Here is a 20,494-nt window from a genome sequence, read left to right as displayed (position 1 = left end):
CGTGAATTACTCACCCATTGTTGAGTCAAAAGACATCTTTCTAGCTATAAGTTTCTGTATAGAACTACAAATGAATGTACATAAATGATAAGAATTAGTAATATACAACCTTAAGGATCTATATTTTAACTGGCACTTTTTGTCAGCGTAATTTAATGTATCCTGATTGTTTCAATCATTCAATGACTGAATCAAGAACACTGTACTGTTCTGCTGTGGCAGAGCAGGCCTCTATGGAAACCTCTATGTTTTTCCATTATGTTAGTCTGTAAGATTAACCGTGACATGCCATGGGTCATCATGGTTTTGTCTTGACTGGTCTGGAACATGGTGTCCTCCGAAACACCTATAGAGTGAATGAATCAGCCTGCAATTACAGCTCATCCTGCTTGGCTGCAGTTCTGAGTAAAGCTTCTGCACAGGGTTGTTGTGTAGCATTCAGGAGATCATAGCTCTACTTATGGACTTTGTCCAGTAGTCACCAGTCACATGTTACAAACCAGCCAAGTGGTCTCTGCACTGGTGTGTGAGCATGTGTACAGCAGGTTTGAGTAAAATATGTGTGCACATTGCTACGTAGTGAACAATTTCCAGTCCAAAACAGCCCTTTCACAGTAAACAACTCTCCGTGATTTGGTTTCTTAGGTTTGGATGACTTAGGTTTGAAGGAACTTGGTTTTTCAAAACCCTAGTCAAATGCACCAGAACTTAGACTATATTTTAAGCAGTGAAAGCTGAGATTGTTTTGTGGTGCATAAAGTTGCCAAAGTTTAATGTCGGGAACTTTGAGTCAATATACAAAGCTTGTGAAATGCATATCATATACACTGTTCAAAAATGAATAGAACTGAATTTACCTTGTTGTATTCAATCAGGATTGTGAATATGGTACGGATGCCACCTACATTAACTTAAAACATACATGGAGTGGTTGTTTCAACAACCCCAAAGCATTTCTTTCCATAAGCACACAATTCATTACAAATGTCAAGCTTGATGAAGGAAAGGCACTGTGTCTTACCATAAACGCAGAATGCTTATCCGAAGGGATGTTGACTAATTGTTAGACATTGCTTATGCTAAACAGATATTACTTACAAGGTTTATTTATGTGGGTTTAAGGTTTGTTGCCGACAACAACACAGATTCATCACTCTGGATTTGTTCAGTTGAATCGACTTGTTTGCTTTAATAACCTAAAGTAGTTCTTAAGAAACCCTACTCTGCTTTTATCGGAAAAGTTTGGAGCCTCCTGGAAAGCCTTTGTAAACCTCTTTTGCTAAGTATCCTCCGTAACATGCCCATGCCAGTAGACCGCACTGTCTTTAATTCTTATTGACTCCAACAGACACTGTGATAAATTATAGTTCAAGTTCAGTCTTGGGTATCTTGTAAACTGGAAGTGGTTGCGCAATCCAGCAACAACAAGGATAGGTGATATTAATTACTCTTTAGCTTTTTTATTTGTAATTTTTTTACAGTCTGGTCTGTAGAAAGTTTGCATAAAAGAATAGGAAAATTGCTTAATATGAGTTTTGCTCTATATAAGACTTTTGATAGTTTTGTGAGAGGAATAGACCGAAATGTAAGACTTTATTCATTGAAAACATTGTTTATCCTCTATTAATGAGTGTTTATTACAAAAGTAACAAATGTTTTCTGAATTGGTCATTTCACAAAACTGGTCTGAATAATTTGTTGCAAATTTATCGGCCATTTTAAATTTAATTTAATTTAAGTTAATATAAATTTTTAGTCATTTTAAAGCTGGGCAGCCCAATTCCTTATTTACCTTTATTAAATGTACAAGCGTTGCAAAGTCATTCTTCAAAGAAAATCATTTATTTCATTTTTAGGTGAACGTTCTCTTGAAGTCAGAGAAGACAAAATATGGCACTGAATCAAACCTGTGCAAGAGACGTACTTTGTAAGCCATTGTTTACATCATCTGCAATGTTAAACATGCATGGCTAGTGTTAGCATGTAGCTTATTTTTGCACTTTTGCGTCTTGTGTTGTGCTAATTACCGGTGTCATTTATGACATTTGCGGTAGCATTCTTTCTGCTGATATGTCATGAAATGGATCATCATGAAGGGTTGGTCATGCAAGCAAATGCAAATAGACAAATGAGTAAACAGAACATTGAACTCTGGGACAGGCTAATGTAACTTACGAAGCTCTGCCAAGAAATCAAAGAGACTGGGATCTGGAATGTGAAACATGCTGCTCTTAGCCTTGTCCAGAGGGGAAATTGGGTTCTTGTTGGATTTAAACTAAAGAGCTGTGGTTCAAATTTGAAATCTCCCAGGGCCAGCAATTCATGATGTGTCATTTGGTGAAGAAAAAGGGCAGCTCTTATGTCCAATAACCGCAAAGAATGTTTTAGTGTTCATAGACTAGAACATACTTATCCAGAGACACAACAGGGTGAGGAGATGTGCCTCTTGTACAAAAATGAATGGGGAAATCATAAAACCTCAATATGGCAACAGTAGGAATCAAAGTACTACTTATAACTCAAAAGGCAGTCAGCTTTTCAAGACTTTGGCCTTTTTTTTTCAAGAAACTGCAATTTGTTTTAATTATTTGTGTTTTTTCAAAGCATGATTTAAGCTTAAGAAGTAGCATTTATGATAACAGTGGTTTCAGTTTATATTCATACGGCCTATGCTTTTTAAACTGACAAACAGTTCTGGATACATAGAAGAATACTCTTGTGAAAGGTGCAGTGAACTTGAGTGCCTTATGACTTACGTGACATGACCATATTCGATGCTCATATTTTTAGAAAACCAGAGAGCATGGGGTTATGAAAGCTCCACACTGAGCTAATGTATGTTACTCCATATACTGTAGCTGTACCATATATAAATATATGAATGCTTTGAGAGGTTCCTGTTTCTGATTTCCTGGATCTCAGCAAGGATAGTCTTCTCAACACCAAGGTCATTTGAAGGATTATGCTCTTATGGGCTAATTTGGGCATCTTGTAACTGAATTGCATCCAGAAACTGATTTGTGGTGTCCTTTATATATATATACTTATATATATATATATACTGTTATAGTATTGTATATAATTTCTAACAGTCTCCGCAACAATGGGTTAGATTCTCACTTAATTGTACACTAATGCTCTATTTGAATACAATTTAAATTGAATTTTATTCCTGGTAAGGCTGAATCTGTCATTACATATTAGAAATCATTCTAATATTCTGATTTCTTAAAATTTCTTATCGTTATCATTGGTGATATAGCAAAAGAGTTGCATTGCTTTAGGTTACATTCAAAATAATAATTAGTTGTCATTTAGTAGTTAGAGATAGATGTTTTATATTGGATTATCAGAGGTTAATGTACTTATCATCAGTCCAAAGTTCTGGATGATGTTTGGACTTATAGGACATTTATATTTTCCTCTAAAACAAATATTTATTTCAAAGTGATATGCCAGTCCACTACAGCCCGGACACATGGAATTGATTGTAATGCTCGCAAAGATAAAAAGAAAAAAGAGAGAGAGATGATTTTCAAGGCAGACATATTCATAGCTGTTCATTTTTCTCTTTGTTGCCTAAACAAGTATTATATAAGCTTTATCGTGCATATGCTTTCATGGAAATTTGTACTGTGGATGAGACACACCTTTCTATTACGTGCTAACTAACAGTTGCATTACTAGAGCAGACTGTACCTGAGGGTAAAAGACTGGACTTGTATGAGAAAAATGCCTTGTCATGTTAAAAAATGGATTGTAACTTCAACAGTGCTTTGCACATCTGCTCTGAAGAGGAATCCATTATGTAAGCATGTGGGCAATAGGCACAAAAGGATATATATATATATATTAAGAGTCCATGGGCAAATGTCTACAAGAGACATTCTTAGCACATTGACATTCTAGACAACGTTATCTTTCAGGTTTTAAGTGTTGCCATGGTCACCAGGAGAATCATGGGTGAAGGCCCATCGGGGGCTTTTGTTCCCCTCAATTAGTATTCTAGAATAAGTTCCTTCCCTTCCACATCCTGGCCAAGTGCAGCTCGCAAAGGGTCAGTGGTGAAGAACAGATTAAAGAATTAAAGTGTGTGCCATAAGCTGATATAGATATAAGAAGCTCATGTCAGCACTGTCAGCATTTTCACTCCTGTGATGGGAGACAGCTTTATAAGGATGAAGGTGGAATTAATTCTTGTATATCTAAAGTATAACCACAATAATAGTCAGCATGCTTTATCCTCTAAAATATATATATATATATATATATATATATATATATATATATATATATATATATATATATATAAAAATAAAAGTAAAATAATTCAATTATGCATATAAATTTGAAAGAAAAATTATAATATTTATTGGTGGAAATCCAGAATGGGTTGCTTTGCATACTTCCACCTTGTCTTTCATAAAAAAAGCATTGAAAGTAATTGTGTTTTGAATCTTTTACCTAAAGAACTGGGAGTACAGCCAAGTCCACTATCAGAGGAAACACAGCAGAACAACAGCTGTGAAAGCCCGCCCTCTTTCTCTTCCTCATTTTTATTTATTTCCCTATTTCTATGTGCACTCACCGTCTCCCTCGCTCTCTGCTTCTTCCTTTCTCTTACACACTCACAGTCATCCAGATCTTAAAGAGACACAGGACTACATGTAAGATTACATCACATGTCCATTTAGATCTTGACAAATGATATAACTGCACAAATCAGATAAGAGAACTATATTTGTGTCACCCATACTTCAAACTCTCATTTCATACACTTTTATCAGCTCTCAAAGAATAGTAGTAACAACAACTAAAGCAAAATAAAGAACACTTTTCCCATTTTTATCTAATTTTACTTCCTGAATGTGATATTCTCCACCAAAACAAGATATTTAGTGTTGGGCTGTAGAATAACAACTTTTATTTGATAAGTTCTTTCAAAATTACTATTACACATCAGAAATAGTGCCATCACTAATACAAACACACACACACACAAAAAAAATGCTTCGCTGGTTAATTTATCATAGTATATTACGTTTAAATATTGAAATTAAGTATTATCTTATTTAACATCCAATTAAATGCTTGTGTTCCCAGTACTTCATATTTCAAAAAACATTTTTAGAAATAAGATGTTATAGGCAAAATAATTCTGAATCCTTCAGAATACAGGAATAAAACAAAACAAAATTTTGGTGAATGAAAGTGCTACTAACTTTTAGAAGATTTTGATAAAATATATGCACTGTTTGATTGACAGAGGGACATGCACCAGTGAATCTTTCACAACAGAGTGTCTATTATAAAAAGTGTACAGGTTTAGTTTCGATTTCAAGTTGCCTCTGAACGTGAAAAACTTGCAGGATAACAAATTTAGTTGCTTGATTTTGTTGGACACTATCCACTTTGTTTTCATGAGAGCAGAAAGAGTAGCTAGGGTCTTTCACTGCAAAAATCACAACTTCCATGCCAGAGTCTATCACGAAGTGCCTAATAATAGGGCCCATGTACACCAACTTCCTTGTTGTCCTCATTTGAGGTCCATGAAAAGTCTCTTCCTGTGCTCTGTTTATTTAGGCAGAGTTTCTGAGAACCTGCTGGTGAACATGTTTAGGTCACAGGGCCGTTTGAAGAGAGCCTGGCCTTAGAGGCTCCCCCACAGCCAGATGCATGCTGTCTAGAGTGCCGTGAGGACAGTGAAGAGAATTCTGTTTAGCAATGGAGAACGGCAAAGTGGTTCATAAACAACAAACAGGGTGAAGGTATCCAGGTAGAAGTGATTCACCTTGTTATAACCCTGCAGTGTCACACCAAACATTCGCTCATGCCAGAAATAACATCTGAGCCAGACACAGGCAAACATTTACAGACATGCAAAGCACGGAACAGGGAGGGGCATAAGCAAAAGCGCAGACGGGATGAGCTTAGTATGTAGACAATTGCTGAAGTGCTTGACCTTCACGATCTGGAAAAGATGTGCAACTCCGAACATAAAGAAATGCTTTTAGGGCAACTGAAGGTGTTGGAGCACAATTCTGAAATGACCGCTATATTGCAGTCTGTTGTTTGAGCTGAGGTTCTGCTTTTGGCATGTTACAGCTGTAATTCCAGTCCTTGAACTCTCCAGATGTGTCCCATGGTTGGGCTGTCATTGTGCACTTTTGCAAGACGATTACCAAATCATTCCATGGAAATTTTAAATGTATAGTACACCCAAAAATTTAAATTCTGACATCATTTACTCACCCTCATGATGTTACAAACCTGTAAGACTTTTGTTCATCTTTGGAACACAAATGAAGATATCTTTAATACAATCTGAGAGATCTCTGTCCCTCCATTGACAGTCTATGCAACCACCAATGGCGAAAAACTAACCCATATGAATTGAGTGGTTTAGTCCACATTTTCTGAAGAGACTCAAATGCTTTATATAATTAACAAAGTCCATATAAACATTAATCAATGCACACATCAGTTATGGCAAACCGAAGCTCAAGCATGCTTGCTTGATGTGTGAGAACCAATGCGGTTCATTCTGGTGTGTTTCGCAGCACGCTTGTGCTTCTGTAAGAACCTATGATGTTCATTCTCATCTGTCATGCAAGTACAGTTGAGCTTCTGTTTATGTTTCTCTGATCAATGTAAATATGTAAATAAAAGCCTAAATTGAATCTGATCTTCATATAAAGTGATCGAGTGTCTTCAGAAAATGTGGACTATTCATATGGATTCGTTTTACAATCTTTTTGTGAACTTTTTGAAGCCTCAAAGTTGTAGTTGCGTAGACTTTCACTGGAGCGACATACATTTCTCAGATTTCCAAGTGAAACAGAATATTCAGTGAGAAAAAAGGGATGGGACTTTTTTTTTCTCCTTTGGAAATGGCTAAATTATCTAATAGCCCACATGGAGTAAGTATGGAGCCCCTAATATTGGGAAAATGAAACAGAAGGAAGAATTATATTTCAATGCATTTGCTTTCACTTGCAAAACATACTGTATGCACTCCCTCAGAAACTTTGCATTAAGTCCCTTGAGAAAATGGTGATGGATATAATATGATGTTAGGAGAAACAACTTTATTTAAATGCTTTTGTGAGCAGTCTTCTTTGGGGAACACAAAATAATAAAGAAGCGAAGCGAACTTAAAAGTTTTGTAAGCAAATGCAAAGTTTCTCAGGGGGACGCAAGCTTTGTGAGTGAACATAAAACATTTAATTTTTTTTTTTTTTTCCATCACCATGTCCCTCGAGAGGCTCTGTAGTATTGTCAAAAGAACTGTAGTTATTCCATTGTAGTTAATGATTACAAGGACTCTTTTTATTAAGGATACTTTGCTTGGGTGAATCATTCACAATAACACTAGAAACATGGCACACATCTTATTATTTGTTGAGTATGCACTGAGGAAATAAGTCGAATGTTAAAATACATTATGTGGTAATTCCTTTAAAAAGAACTCAGAACAGAACAAATTTAGACGCAGCTGCTGTTAAAACGGCCTTCTGCACTTCTGCATTACTCTGGGTGTGGCAGTTGACTCAGTTCACTGTTATGTAAAACCATGTCTGTGTGCCGGCATATCTGAAAATAACAAAAGAAAGTAGTATTTTAAATATGAGTAAGGGCCATACAGAGATATCAGCTTCTGTAAACTTGGAAAGCTTCGATAGTGTAGTGACATACTGTATGAACAGGATGTCCTTCACTGATTCTGATCTTTAGCGTTCTGCAATATATTAGATCTAATCACTCCTATCCAGTCGCCTTTTTAATAATATCTAATAATATTATATCAAATCAAATAATCAGTATAGTGGCTAAGAGAGAGAGAAAGTAAAACTCTTTGCGTGCAAATACACTGAACTTGCTTGTGCCTTTTGTATTTGCATTCAACTGAAACAGGCTTTCTAATAAATGCCTTGTTTTTACAGTGACTAAGAACTGCAAACAATGTCTCGAAAGACATTCTTGACGGCATTGATCGGCTTCAATCTCAGTATTTGGAGTTCGCTGGGTAGAGTCAAACTGTTGCACGCAGAAATGGTCTTTCAACACACACTATTGGCACATTACGGAGGAAATTAACAGTTGCGCCACGTTTGCCCACAGTATTTCAGTACAAAAATCAGAGTGTTAGTCAATAACTCCACAATTCAGTTTAGTCAAGCACACTATCTGCATTTTAAAGAGCCAATTCGGTTGCCTCCATCAGTGCTATACAGTCAGCAGATTGTGTTGGTCTGCTACATGTAAGATCAGAAATTCCACCGTGCAAAATACATTCAGCACTAATTGGTGGGTGGGCGTGCGACATGACTTGATTTGCATAATTCATTCCCAACGATGCACGTTAGATAAACTAAGATCATCTGAGGCCAATAGGTGACCTCACATGAGTTCAGAAAAGCCTGGTATCATGTTGTGTATGGTGTCCACCTCCCCTGACTGCTCTGAGCATTGCGTGCTTCTGAAAAAGTAGCTGCATGCCAGCATATCACCATTTTTGGACAACTTTCTCAGGTCTGACTATGCTTCTAGATTGTTCTGGAGATATGCTGACAGCTAATTGGCTCAAATGCTGCCTACGTGTAAAAAGCCTGCACATCAGATAAAAAACATCTCTGCACCGTTCAGTTGACCTACGCATTTCTGTCCGGTTGGTTGACTTTGATCAAAGCGTTTGCGTCACTGCCTCTGCTACCTTCACATGTATCATCTTTCAGTTCATCCCTTTTAACGATTTTAACGAGATTAAGAATGCACGATGCCTCAAGATAACGCATTTTCATTCTGCAGAGGTAATTTCTTGAATGCACATGCATAACAGTAAATATGTGCACAATCACCTGTGCTCAGGAGCAGGCGGCGGTTATGGCTCAGGGTGAACAGGGTTGCCATATTTCTGGGAAATTCCTTTCTTAGCTAGGATCCATTCATGATGAAGACAGAGGAATGAGTTTGGGGCTGTGAGTTTGAGGCAGCCCAGGTGTAGTAAATCTTCCCTGCCAGGCCTTGCACATTTATTCAGACTGCAGCCAACACATGAATCTCACCCAGACTGATGTAGACTGAGAGGGAGAGGACATTATTGTGTGCTGTGATGACAACATGCATGTGAGATAACACTTTTTCTTGACCTTTGCTCCTGCTCCTTAGTTATTTAGACATCTTTGTTTGCCTTAAGGTTTACGGTTTAATTGTGTCAAAGGCATTTTGTCTGTGTTGTCTTTGGAAACCGTCCGATGACAACGTCATATGATTTAGAGGACAAATTCTCTCAGTGCAGATTATACAATGCAAAGAGTAAATAAAGAATGATTGTTCTCAGTATGAATACAGATGCTTTGGGTGATGCCCTTTTATTGCACAGATTAATGCAATTATGTTTTAAATGGATTTACTTTTGTTTTCAAGCCTAATTGGTCACAAAGAATACAAACAGGCACTTCCCTAGCAAACAGACATGTAGGCATAGCTTGTAAAACAAAAAAGTATCGCTTCACACACACACACACACACACAGTTGAGATGAGATGCACTAATGAATGGATTTAGCAGGAGGCCCGTTGCCAGGCTCATTGTGTTGATGCCAGCTGATCTACTGTACGTTAAAGCGGATGTTATGACCACGCTCTGACATCAGATGCCTTATGCTCCACCTTCCTCCTGGCATGTCCACTTATCTTCTGAGGCCAGAACACTAGGGCTTTGCTTGTATTGCTGCAAATACAAGTAATTGCTTGCCTCACACTCTAGTAGATTTTAGAGTCCTTCCGATCACAAACTTACTGGTGCTCTTCCTAGCCAAGCCGGGCCAGTGAGAGGTATCGAATAATATGACCCGTGAGCAGACATGCACGAGTAAGAGCTCTGATGCCTCTCTGCAAAAAACAATAAATTATTATTTAAGGGTGTGTGCAGCCGTACAGCCACATCTGGACTGATCTCTTTTCATGTCTGCACAGCAGCGGCTGCTTGAACACACAGATCATTGGTACTGTACACACCACACAGAGCCGAGGACCGAACCATTCACTTTCACCCCTCATATTATGTGAGAAATTAGGATAATCACTTTTATAGCAGGAGACTGGTCATATTTATACATCTCACTATACCAATTTGTTAATGCATAAATAAAAGTTTTATTCATCATAACCTTATGACCAATCTTCTGAGGTTATGCTTATATTAATAATTATAATGATGACAGTTACATCATCAGTGCTGTATCTCTATGGATATCTATGGCAGACTAATTACTACTAATAACTGTGCAGAACGGTCATTTTTTGTTGGAGCGTGGGTTGTCCCACTGGAACCCATTATTTTGATTTAAGTTCACATCTTGGTGCACATTTTCTGAAAAGGACACAATCTTCTTTAATGTTATGTCAGTCAGTGTTAAATTTTCTCTTCTACCTAGTTTATTGCCAAGACAATAATATTCGTAGATTTACGCCAAGAAGCATTTTTTGGAAACAGTTTGTTCCTCCAGTGATGCATCATACTATGCTAGCTAAACAGCAAGTTACCTTGTTGTAGGGGAAACAAACCCCAGGCTGACACAAAATCACTAGCTCATTCAATTGCATGACTTTAGGGCAGGACTATCTGTTTGACTGATCATCGAAAGATGAGGGAGTGTTCAGGATTTTAGGAATTCCATTTAGTGACTTTACCTTTAACACCACTTAAAGTGTTAAACTCATTGACACTCCCATTTGGAGAACGCCTGACATAACTGAAACTTTCTCTACCCTACTTCATGTGTTACTCTGGCATTTGAGACTTTAATATGCATTAGTCAGACTGATGCAACTGGTTATGTAACTGAAAATAGAGACAGTGAACAGAAATCATTTTCAGAACATTTTGCATGCGCATTAATAAGACTGCAATGTGCATTGAAGAGAGTCAAAACATATTTGTATCTAAAAAAGATACGTTACATAATATTTAATTGATCCTATTAACAAATAAATATATAAATCAGCATATTAGAATGATTTCTGGAGCATCATGTGACACTGAAAACTGGAGTAATGATGCTGAAAATTCAGCTTTGCGCCACAGGAAATAAATAAATAAATACTAAATCACAAAGCCCACATTTTTAACTCTATTTTATTTTATTTGAGCAATCCTGGATGATCCCATAATTGTTGTTCGTGAATTGGAAAATAAATACATAAAAAAAAAACTTGTATAAGACCAGATAACAGGAGATGTTATTGGGTAAAGACAGATGAGTGCATTTGCTGAGACGACACAGAACTGAAGCTGGTGTAAATAGCTGGAATAGTGGCTGTGAATGTCCGCAACAGCCTCAAGTGGCTGACTCAATGTATAACAGACTCTGGCTTTCTGTCATGAACAAACTGGGTCTCTAGTGGAGACTGTGCAGAATTTCCATGAAGCCAACAGAGTAACCACAGAGATGTTAATATAACCCATAGGCACTGTGTCCAGACTGAGTCTTGTCTAGACAGATAACAAAGCAACAAAGAAGGTTGGATATGTGACCCACCTGGGCCGTAAAGGTACAAACATGATAATACTTGCTATATGAGTAGAGGGGGTTTTATAACTGTTCAAATGAAGTCTTACATAAGCAGCTCCTCAATGCACTATGATAATAGTGCCATTGACATTCTGACCATTCATAATTTCTCAGTCAGCCAATACACAAGACTGAGTGCCTGAGTGATATAATAACTTGTTTTGCACCTAATTTCATACAATGTCAATGTGAACGTGCATTGATGAGCAGATTATCGTTATTTTAAAATAAATATGCGCTTTTATTCAGCAATGATGCATTCAATTAATTTAAAGTGTCAGTTAAAACATGTATAATGCTACAAACGGTTTCTATAAAAAAAATATAAGTCTTTTTAACTTTTATTCATCCAAGAATCTTGGGGAAAAAGTATCATGATTTCCACAAATATTTTAAGCAGTAAAACTGATAATAATAAGAAATGTTTCTTGAGCAGCAAACCTTAATGATTTCTGAAGAATCATGTGACACTGAAGACTGTTTATTAGTAATTAGAATATACAAATATTAGGAAAACAGTTATTTTAGTTAGTTTTTTTTTGTACATTAATTTTATTTTATTTTATTATTATTTTTTTTTTGTACATTATTTTTATTTTATTTTATTTTATTTTTTTTTATTATTAAATGCAGCATTGGTGAACAAAAGTAGCATTCTTAAAAAAAAGATAATTTAAAAAAAGAATGAATTAGAATAAATCTTGCAATCCCAAACTTCTGAGCACTTAAAGTCCTACAAAAGTTCTTTATTTATCTGACCTAAATTCCCAACCTATTGGCTGTTTAGGGCAGGACCTGGCAGTATTAACACTCAAGTAAATCAAGTCAAGGGTTCCTGTGAAAGTGCAATACATGGGAAGCCATCCTAAGGAGGGAAAAAACAAGCATTAAAAAAATGGAAGGGCTTACTTCTGAAACATGATCATTATTTAGCTTATAGATGCCAACAATCAAACGTCTTATTTAGCCACAGGCTGACCTGAATTATGTCTGTAAGAATTATTCATGTGCTCTTGAATCAGGCAATTTAATGAATAAAAGGAATTAAAGTAATGGATGCCTAATCTCATTTTACATAACATATATAATCCATATCTCCTGTACCAACATGTCTTATGCAGGCAAACAAACACCCAGCCATACACTGAACGTACAGCATAACTGCTTTTCTGCAGTCATGCATGAGTCCTTTCAGACACACAAAACAAAGCTGTCTGCTGAGAAACGAGCATGCTACATACATAAAAGCTGAGACATGCCTTTTCTCTTCCAACAAAAGGGAACTTAAACTATAAAAACACACACCGTAAATAGATATGGAAAATTCTAGATGGAAATTTAACGTCATCTGAGATATTCCTGGAAATTCCAGATCGGAACAGTGAGACTTCATTTGTATAACGTTATTATTTTGTTGACTTTAATAATTTAGCATCCTCTGATTATTCTGCTCTCAATCATGTTGCAATGAGATTCACTAATCAATCTTGCCAAGTGCAAAATAGAAATTCTAGTTATTTTTCTCTTGAGATCAGTCAGACAGAGAACAGAGGGGGGGAAAAGACACAATATCATTGTATTTCCACCTCCCTCCCATCCAGCGGAGAGAACGGGACATTTTTACTTTATCCACACTGCTGGAGTCGCAAAGTTGCATCTCGGGTTGTATCTGCAGTTAAGTGACTTTCTCATAGAGCAACAACCATGAGTTTGCCACCTCTCTACTCACCTAGTCTATTTAAGAAGATGGACAGGCGGTAAGTGTAAGAATTTTGGATCGTGCGAGTGTATCATTACTACTGAGAGCTGACAGATTAGTTGTAAAAGGTGTGAACGTTAGCAAGGAAAGTTCATCTCGTCTAACCATTTAAACGGCTAATACTGCACGTCTTTTTCTACAAGATGCAAAAATTGTTACGTTTCAGTGAAGTGCGTGACAGCGTGCGTTCATTATCTGCTGTGGATCATGTTAGAAAGTAATTACAGATGGGTTATGCACATCTTGTTTTTTCATTTCTCATGAGAAAAAGTCAAAGGTTTACACTGTAGATGGTGTTATTTACACAATTGATTCATGAGTTTAGTGAGGCTCTCTCTCACTAGCTCTCCTCCCAAGAAAACTAGATGACATTTTTTGACTTCATAAGCAGCAGCTATTCAAAGAATTCAAACTTGACAGACTGAAAATATGTCATTCCACACATTCCTTTGTCGTAATTATTGGTGTGTCCCTACGTATGCAAAGGCTAACCAAGTATGGTTAGGTGTGTTTTGAAAACTTTTGTTGTCTGGTTAGTAAATTAAGTTTTGTTGCATAAGGGATAAGTGTAAATAATTCGTTTTTCTGTATTGAACATAATATATACACTACAAGTCCGGCCTTAAAGTTTCAAACCTTGTTTTAAACTGCTAAGTAGCAGTGTAAAGGATTTGTTTACCGGAGCGAGGCTGGGACATCACCACCCTGGCCATAGTGACAGATGGAGACATACTGTACCATGGCACATCTGTGTTTACTGTGATGTGCAAGGTTTTTTTTTTTTTTTTTGGAGTGGCAGCTGAATGAAGCGTCTGTTTGCTCATCTCGCTGCATCACAACAATGCATTATTCCATTATTAATGCTTTATTTATCCAATCCCAGACAAGTTTTGAGTACATTACATCCTTGTTCCATTGTAAAGCAGTTTGCTCTTTGCTCGAGAGGCTGATTGTCCTGGTTTTGTCACATCAAGCCACTAAAATGAATACTCTTACCTTACACTAAATCTGCATGGGGTGGGTCTTTTGGGTGGGATGTTGATTTTGTGTGGGTGGATGGAGCTTGGTGGAAGTTGAGCTCATGCCCCTTTAAAAACGTGAGGACATCTCTTTACTCCCGTTTTCCTCTCTGTCATGGATGACAGGTTGCAGTTTTCCTCTTACATGTGTTAAGCATCGAGCTCATATTAATTGGCGTGGATCGGGACAAGGCTGAAATTTCCTAATTTTGTGCATGTGCTTCAGGGGGTTATATCAACAGATCGTGGGTGTGATCCAGGCAGTATTTGTGGATTGTTCCCTATTAACACCAATCAGTTGTGCTGCAGAAATCTGTCCTTTTCTGTTTAGCTGTTGTGTGGCGATTCGTCAGTGGGTATCCTGGTGCCGGGCTACAGAGAGATCCACGGGCTTCCCTCAAGCGCACAAGAGTGTGTGTTTAAGTTGTACACTACCATCACTGTGATTCAAAAGTTGTGTCGTTGTGTATGTGTTGGGATTGTATTAATTATTTTGTTTGTTTATTAAATGGCATTCGTTTTTGTTGTACACTGAACACAGTGAGTTATTTGGTATAATTCACAGATTTGGTCAGAATGAGTGTATTTTGCGATTTTTGTTTGAACTTAAGTGTTTTGGGTTTTCTTTCTTTTGTATTTTCCTTTTTCTTTGATATATTTCTCTCTGTTTTGTTTTGTTATTGATATTGATGGTCTAAGGTATGATGTGATATTGGCCATGGATATTGGTGATTTGTGTTTTTTTAGAAGTGTTGTGTATGTCTTTTGTACGTATTTATTTTTAAAGTGTCCAAAAAGTTAAGGAAGTGTCCAATAATGATCGTTCTTGCACACAACTCCGCTGGTTTCTTCTATTTGCTTGGAAGACCTGTTGGGGAGAATTTACAACATATTCTCTAAATGAATTTGAATTATCCCCTGTTCTTATGCAGAACAGGAATGTTCTGTTGACACCTCAGACCTTCAGTATGATGCATAACTCTTTAAATTGAGAGGGCACTTCATGGTCTTTCCCCCTTCATATGAGGCATGATTATCATTTCATACAGTACAAACTGTACAAGTTCTTGCCAATTATCCTGACTTCTGCTCACCAGGAGTTCAGAATCTGTCAAAAGAGAAGGCAGCATTGCTAACTCTGCATGAAATGGAAAGTGACAGCACGGTCTCTAATTTGTGCTTTAAAACTCATTATGAGGATCAGCTTTGAGCCGTCAACCTTCAAAGGTCTTCACTGGGATCTAGACACATTTTTGCTTCACTCAGAAAAGATAGACGATAGAGCGAAAACTGTAGTAAAGAGTTGATAATGTGCTTAAGATGTAATTTTGTAAATTAATAAATGCATTTTCATTTTCAACATTGCAATGTTGCTTGCACATCCCATCCTTATATTTACCAATAATGTGCAATAATATTAACAAGAGAAAGAAAAAGGGATAGAAAACAAAGTTGAGACTCCAGATTTCATTTTATAATTCTTCATAATAATTATGAATTTAATCAATGTCATATGCTAGTAGATTATATATATATATATATATGGAACATTGTTAAAGGTGTGTTAAATTATGTTGAGGACATAATTGCTGTTGCAATGCTTTTGGTATGAGCTTTCATGTTAATTGAAATATAAAATTTTGCTCACTCAGTATGTCAATAAACTATGTACCATTGTCCGTTAGTTCAGTTTTTAGGCTGAACTAATCTTAGTGACCTCAACCTTCAGACAGTGGTTGATCAGTGGTTGTTTGTGTCTGTTATACACAGTTTGCCCACCAGAGGCACTAAAGGCTGAAGTTAAACACTTTGGAAAGTACTGTGAGAAACTTCATCCTATTCCCAACCCGTCTTGTGTCAGAGCTGTCAACTGCAAAACTGTACACTTCCGAAGACCTGCAGGCATAGACCGAAATACCAAAATGTACTCTAATAAACTTTTCAGATACTGATTTCCACCATGTAACTAATTACTGAGGTTTACAGGAACATGTTGTTCCTCACCCAGTCAAGACAAATGCATTCTCGTGGAGTAACTATTTCGCGAGGCTTGTCATAACTCAACAAAGCGAATAAGTTATCAAAACATAATGCTGCAACAGGTATCGGCCACTTGGTAATAGCGTGTGTTGCTCGTGTTGATGTGTTTTGAGGGTTATCCTGCGGCTTGCTGCTGATGCATGCTGTGTGTTCTTTGAGCAAGTTCAGTGAGAGGGCAGATAGAAAGTCTATGCCACAAGCCTCATTTGAATAATATATGCATGCGTCACACGCCGTCACGCGCCTCGACTATAAAAGCCCCGCTGCGGCAGAAATAGCATCACTAGCCGACAGTGTTTCTCTGAAACCGCTCCTAGTTCACTCGTAGCGCCCGGCTTCTCTGTGCCTATCGCAAGAGCAACGAAAGCAAAAACAACCAGGATCATACCGTCGTGTTCAAACAAGTCGCAAACGTGGCGAGAAGTATTATTCAGACGGGTCTTGTCCTCAACATGAGCACGGAGATGTTCAAAACGCCAATGGAGCTCGCTGTCTATCAGCTGCACAATTTCTCCATCTCCTTCTTCTCATCCTTCCTAGGAGGGGATGATGTAGTATCGGTCAAACTAGACAACAGGTATGCTGATTTTATGGGATATAATTATTATTATTTTTGACAGTCTGTAGGGGTTACATCTCGGACATGAATCTCCCTTCGCTTCGTTCACTGCGCTTCGACTAAAAGAGCTTGTTTACTACTGCGGCGCATGGACAGCCTTCTAATACTTTGTTTCTTTGTCTTTTGCAGTGCCTCTGGCGCAAGCGTTGTGGCAATTGACAACAAGATCGAACAGGCAATGGTAAGTTCTTTTAACACCACTTTTAAGTTCTTTTAAGTCCCTTTCAAGGGTATATTTCTAGAGTCTTTGCCTAACGTTACTAGAATGAGCTCACTACTGTAGAAGTACAGACTGTAGAAGTCCAGCAGAAAGTATCGAGTTTCTGTGTAGGTTGTATAAGCAGAGCTGTGGCACGCTATAGAGCTGCTGCATCTACCTTCATTGCAGTAAAATCAAAGGTCACCATACAACAATACATGCACCTTTTTGTTTAAAGTTCTTAATGTTGTATTTACTAAAATATGTATTAAGTATCACTTTGTAGGTGACACAACCAGATCCATAACTACCATATTTGGTACAAATAATCTTTAAATGGTAATTTATTAATGTATTTAAGAGTTCTGTCTTTAGATGTAAAGATTTGTTAATCTTAAAACACGTTTAAAGAAAGCGGTTATAGATAAGTGTATTGCTAAATTTAACTAAAATAAAGAAAAGCATGCATTTCATTTTTGAGAATTTTGAGAACATTTTTTTCAAGTGCAGATCCAGAACTACCATATCTTGTAGAAATAATCTTACTTTTTTTTTTTTTTTTATGAATGTATTAAGATTTCTTTATTGCAATAGATGTAAATGTTTATCCAGAGCCCATTAGAATAATTAACTTGATTCCCATTTAAAAAGCATACAAAACCAAAAGTACAATATAATGTACAGTTAGCTGGTCAATATTTCAAAACCGACCCTGATGGTGAGATCAGGACACCTAATAAATAACATGTAGTTTATATCATTGGGCTATCCAAGGAGTAAAATACATGCTTTATTAGCTGGGAAAATTTTGAATTTATGTTCTGAGCCTCATTCTACTCCATTCATGAATTACATTGCAAATAGGTCAGTTGCATTGTACTTAATAGTCAGGTGTTTTGGTGCCGTCATTAAAACTCAATTCCTTGTTCTTTTCTCATAGGATCTTGTAAAGAATCACTTAATGTATGCAGTCAGGGAGGAAGTTGAGATCTTGAAAGAGCAGATCAAGGAACTTGCAGAAAAGAACAACCAGTTGGAGCGTGAGAACAGCCTGCTGAAGAACCTGGCGAGCCCAGAGCAGCTGGTGAAGTTTCAGTCACGCCTGCCCTCAGACTCCAGCCTCCCCCTGGACCCTCAGGAGATGGGGTCACCTGAGGACGGCGAGCACCTGTATAACAGCACGGGGTCTGCTGTATAAGTGGCTCTGCCATGGGGCGGGCAGAGCCACAGCTCTCACCAGAAATTGACCTCCAGATATGCAACTTCAAGATGAAGCTGGCTGTACAGTTGAAAACCTGACCTGAAATGAAAGCGACTTACGAGTGGCCTAGTTCAGTAATATCTGACAATCTCTTCGGACTAACGTGTGAAAGAGAGAGTGATGTAGACATCCGACCGAGGTTACTGTACAACGGGACTGACGTTCCCCTTGCTAGGAAGGGGGACCAGCCTTGCTTTCCCTTGGTCCCTCTCACAAAGAGACGGAGAGAGATTTGCCTTATGGAGCTGGCCGAGAGTGCATCTTCGGCCTATCCAAGTCAAGCCAAGGAAATGTACGTCCCTATAAGATGCCCCCACAGCCCCACCTGATGCAAGCTATACGGGACTCGTGTTCACGGATGCCTAGTACTGTGGGCATTTCGTGGCTCCTGTAGTTAAGGATGTTCTAGATGGACCCGTACGGAGCACTGGTCCACAGCGGTGACTCCAGCCATTTGATTTGTATAGCATCGCTTGTATCTCTGCAGATGGGGCCTGCTGCTTATGGGAATTATTGCTTGTTTGTGTTTTTGAAATGGAACCGAAATCAACTTGTTTAAATGGGCTACGTGTAAAAGTATTGTTTTTTTTATTTTATTTTTATTGTGGGAATGAAAATCTGTATACATTTGCAAAGTTCTGTAAATTAACAACTGATGTAAAGCAATGTCCTGAAATGGACGGAGATGAGGGGTGGATATTGTTACTGTGGATGTTCTGCTGACATGTCGAACATTTGTTCTGTTGACCTTCTATGCCAACCAACTAACAGGCACGACGGTGTCTGAAAAGGGCCACATGTTTTCAGATTAACTGTGTTTTCTAACTACCAAAGACTGGCCTGATACTTACAAGCCAACAGGACCATGTGGAACTTTTCACAGGGAGAAGTTTTTTTTGACCGCAGTCTTATTGAAACATGGGTATTGTTGCTTTATTGTGTCCATGGTATTTTTGAACAATTTATGGATGCAAAATGCACACTGCAATAAACCTTGTTTACACTAAATACTACGCTTGGGCCTTTTTTTTCTCTTAATGTAGGAAAAAGACATTTTAGAATAGAAAAAATGGTTAATGCAACCCCATGCATATAACATTTTTAGATCAGTTGCCTTCAGATTATTATTATCCATAAAAATTCCAACTTTATATGTCGACATAACATTGGCACAATCTTCACTGGCTTTAATATAGAATTGAGATAATTGGTTTGATACCAGGAGTAAAGTCCATGAAGCTAAGCGCTTCATAATGCAATTATTGAGGCCAATATTGTCCCCTTTGCATGCATGGTAGTTTATGATTGACATTTACTATTCAAATGCACAGAGGCATCTCTCACTGCTCACATTTTATTACATGCAATGAAATCTCTTTATAGGAATAATCAAATTCTTTCCAGTAATTACATATGTATAAAGATACAGTAAATGTCACTGACCGCAGTGTCTGCATCATCACGTGATTAAAAACTATACATCGTTTCAGCTTTCCACTGTAAAAATGGCTATTTAAAAACTATAGATGTGGAAAAGAGGTAAAAGTAAATTTATAATGGCTTACGAGGCAAAGCATAGAGAAAAAAAACACTAAACCGTGCTGTCGTGTGAAATCCTCATCTTTCTCTTCTTAGGAAGGGCATGCTCAGTGTAACTCGAGCCTCTTGAGAGGTCCCTGGGGTAAGACATCTACGTAAGACCCAGATTTCAGTATTTCTGCAGTCATTCCGATAAGGTAAACCGAAATGAAGTAGATTCAAAGGTCATGCAGATCCAGTGAGTTGCGTCCACTGGGTCCTATAGCAAATGGGTGGAGGCTTAAAGGAAATGACTTCTAGACATATCAGAATCCAAACGCACTCTGATCTACAGTAAGGTTTCATTAACGTTTTATTACCGCTATTAACAGCCAGCTATATATGCAATTAAACTAAAATCTACTAAACTGAGCTGAACATCCATAACCAAAAAAGGCAGACAATTTAAAACTGCATTTCAACAAGCAGTAATATGATTACAAA

General features: G+C 37.5%; 1 protein-coding gene across 2 annotated transcripts in view; it reads left to right on the top strand.

Annotated features, from left to right (window-relative positions):
* LOC113057799 (TSC22 domain family protein 3-like) overlaps positions 1-19,480 on the top strand; it is a 30,391-nt gene extending 10,911 nt beyond the window's left edge. The window contains exons 1-3 of one of the 2 annotated variants that reach the window (XM_026225319.1): positions 16,648-16,970; positions 17,142-17,193; positions 18,152-19,480. In XM_026225319.1, coding sequence (XP_026081104.1) covers positions 16,846-16,970; positions 17,142-17,193; positions 18,152-18,409 — 435 coding nt within the window. In that variant the 5' untranslated portion in view covers positions 16,648-16,845 and the 3' untranslated portion in view covers positions 18,410-19,480. Of the gene's footprint in view, positions 1-16,647; positions 16,971-17,141; positions 17,194-18,151 lie in introns of those variants that run through there. The other variant, XM_026225318.1, reaches the window with a different exon arrangement.
* The last annotated feature ends 1,014 nt before the right edge of the window (positions 19,481-20,494 follow it).

Source organism: Carassius auratus, chromosome 39, assembly GCF_003368295.1.
Source record: "Carassius auratus strain Wakin chromosome 39, ASM336829v1, whole genome shotgun sequence".
NCBI lineage: Eukaryota > Metazoa > Chordata > Actinopteri > Cypriniformes > Cyprinidae > Carassius > Carassius auratus.
This window is presented reverse-complemented; position numbering and strand designations above follow the sequence as displayed.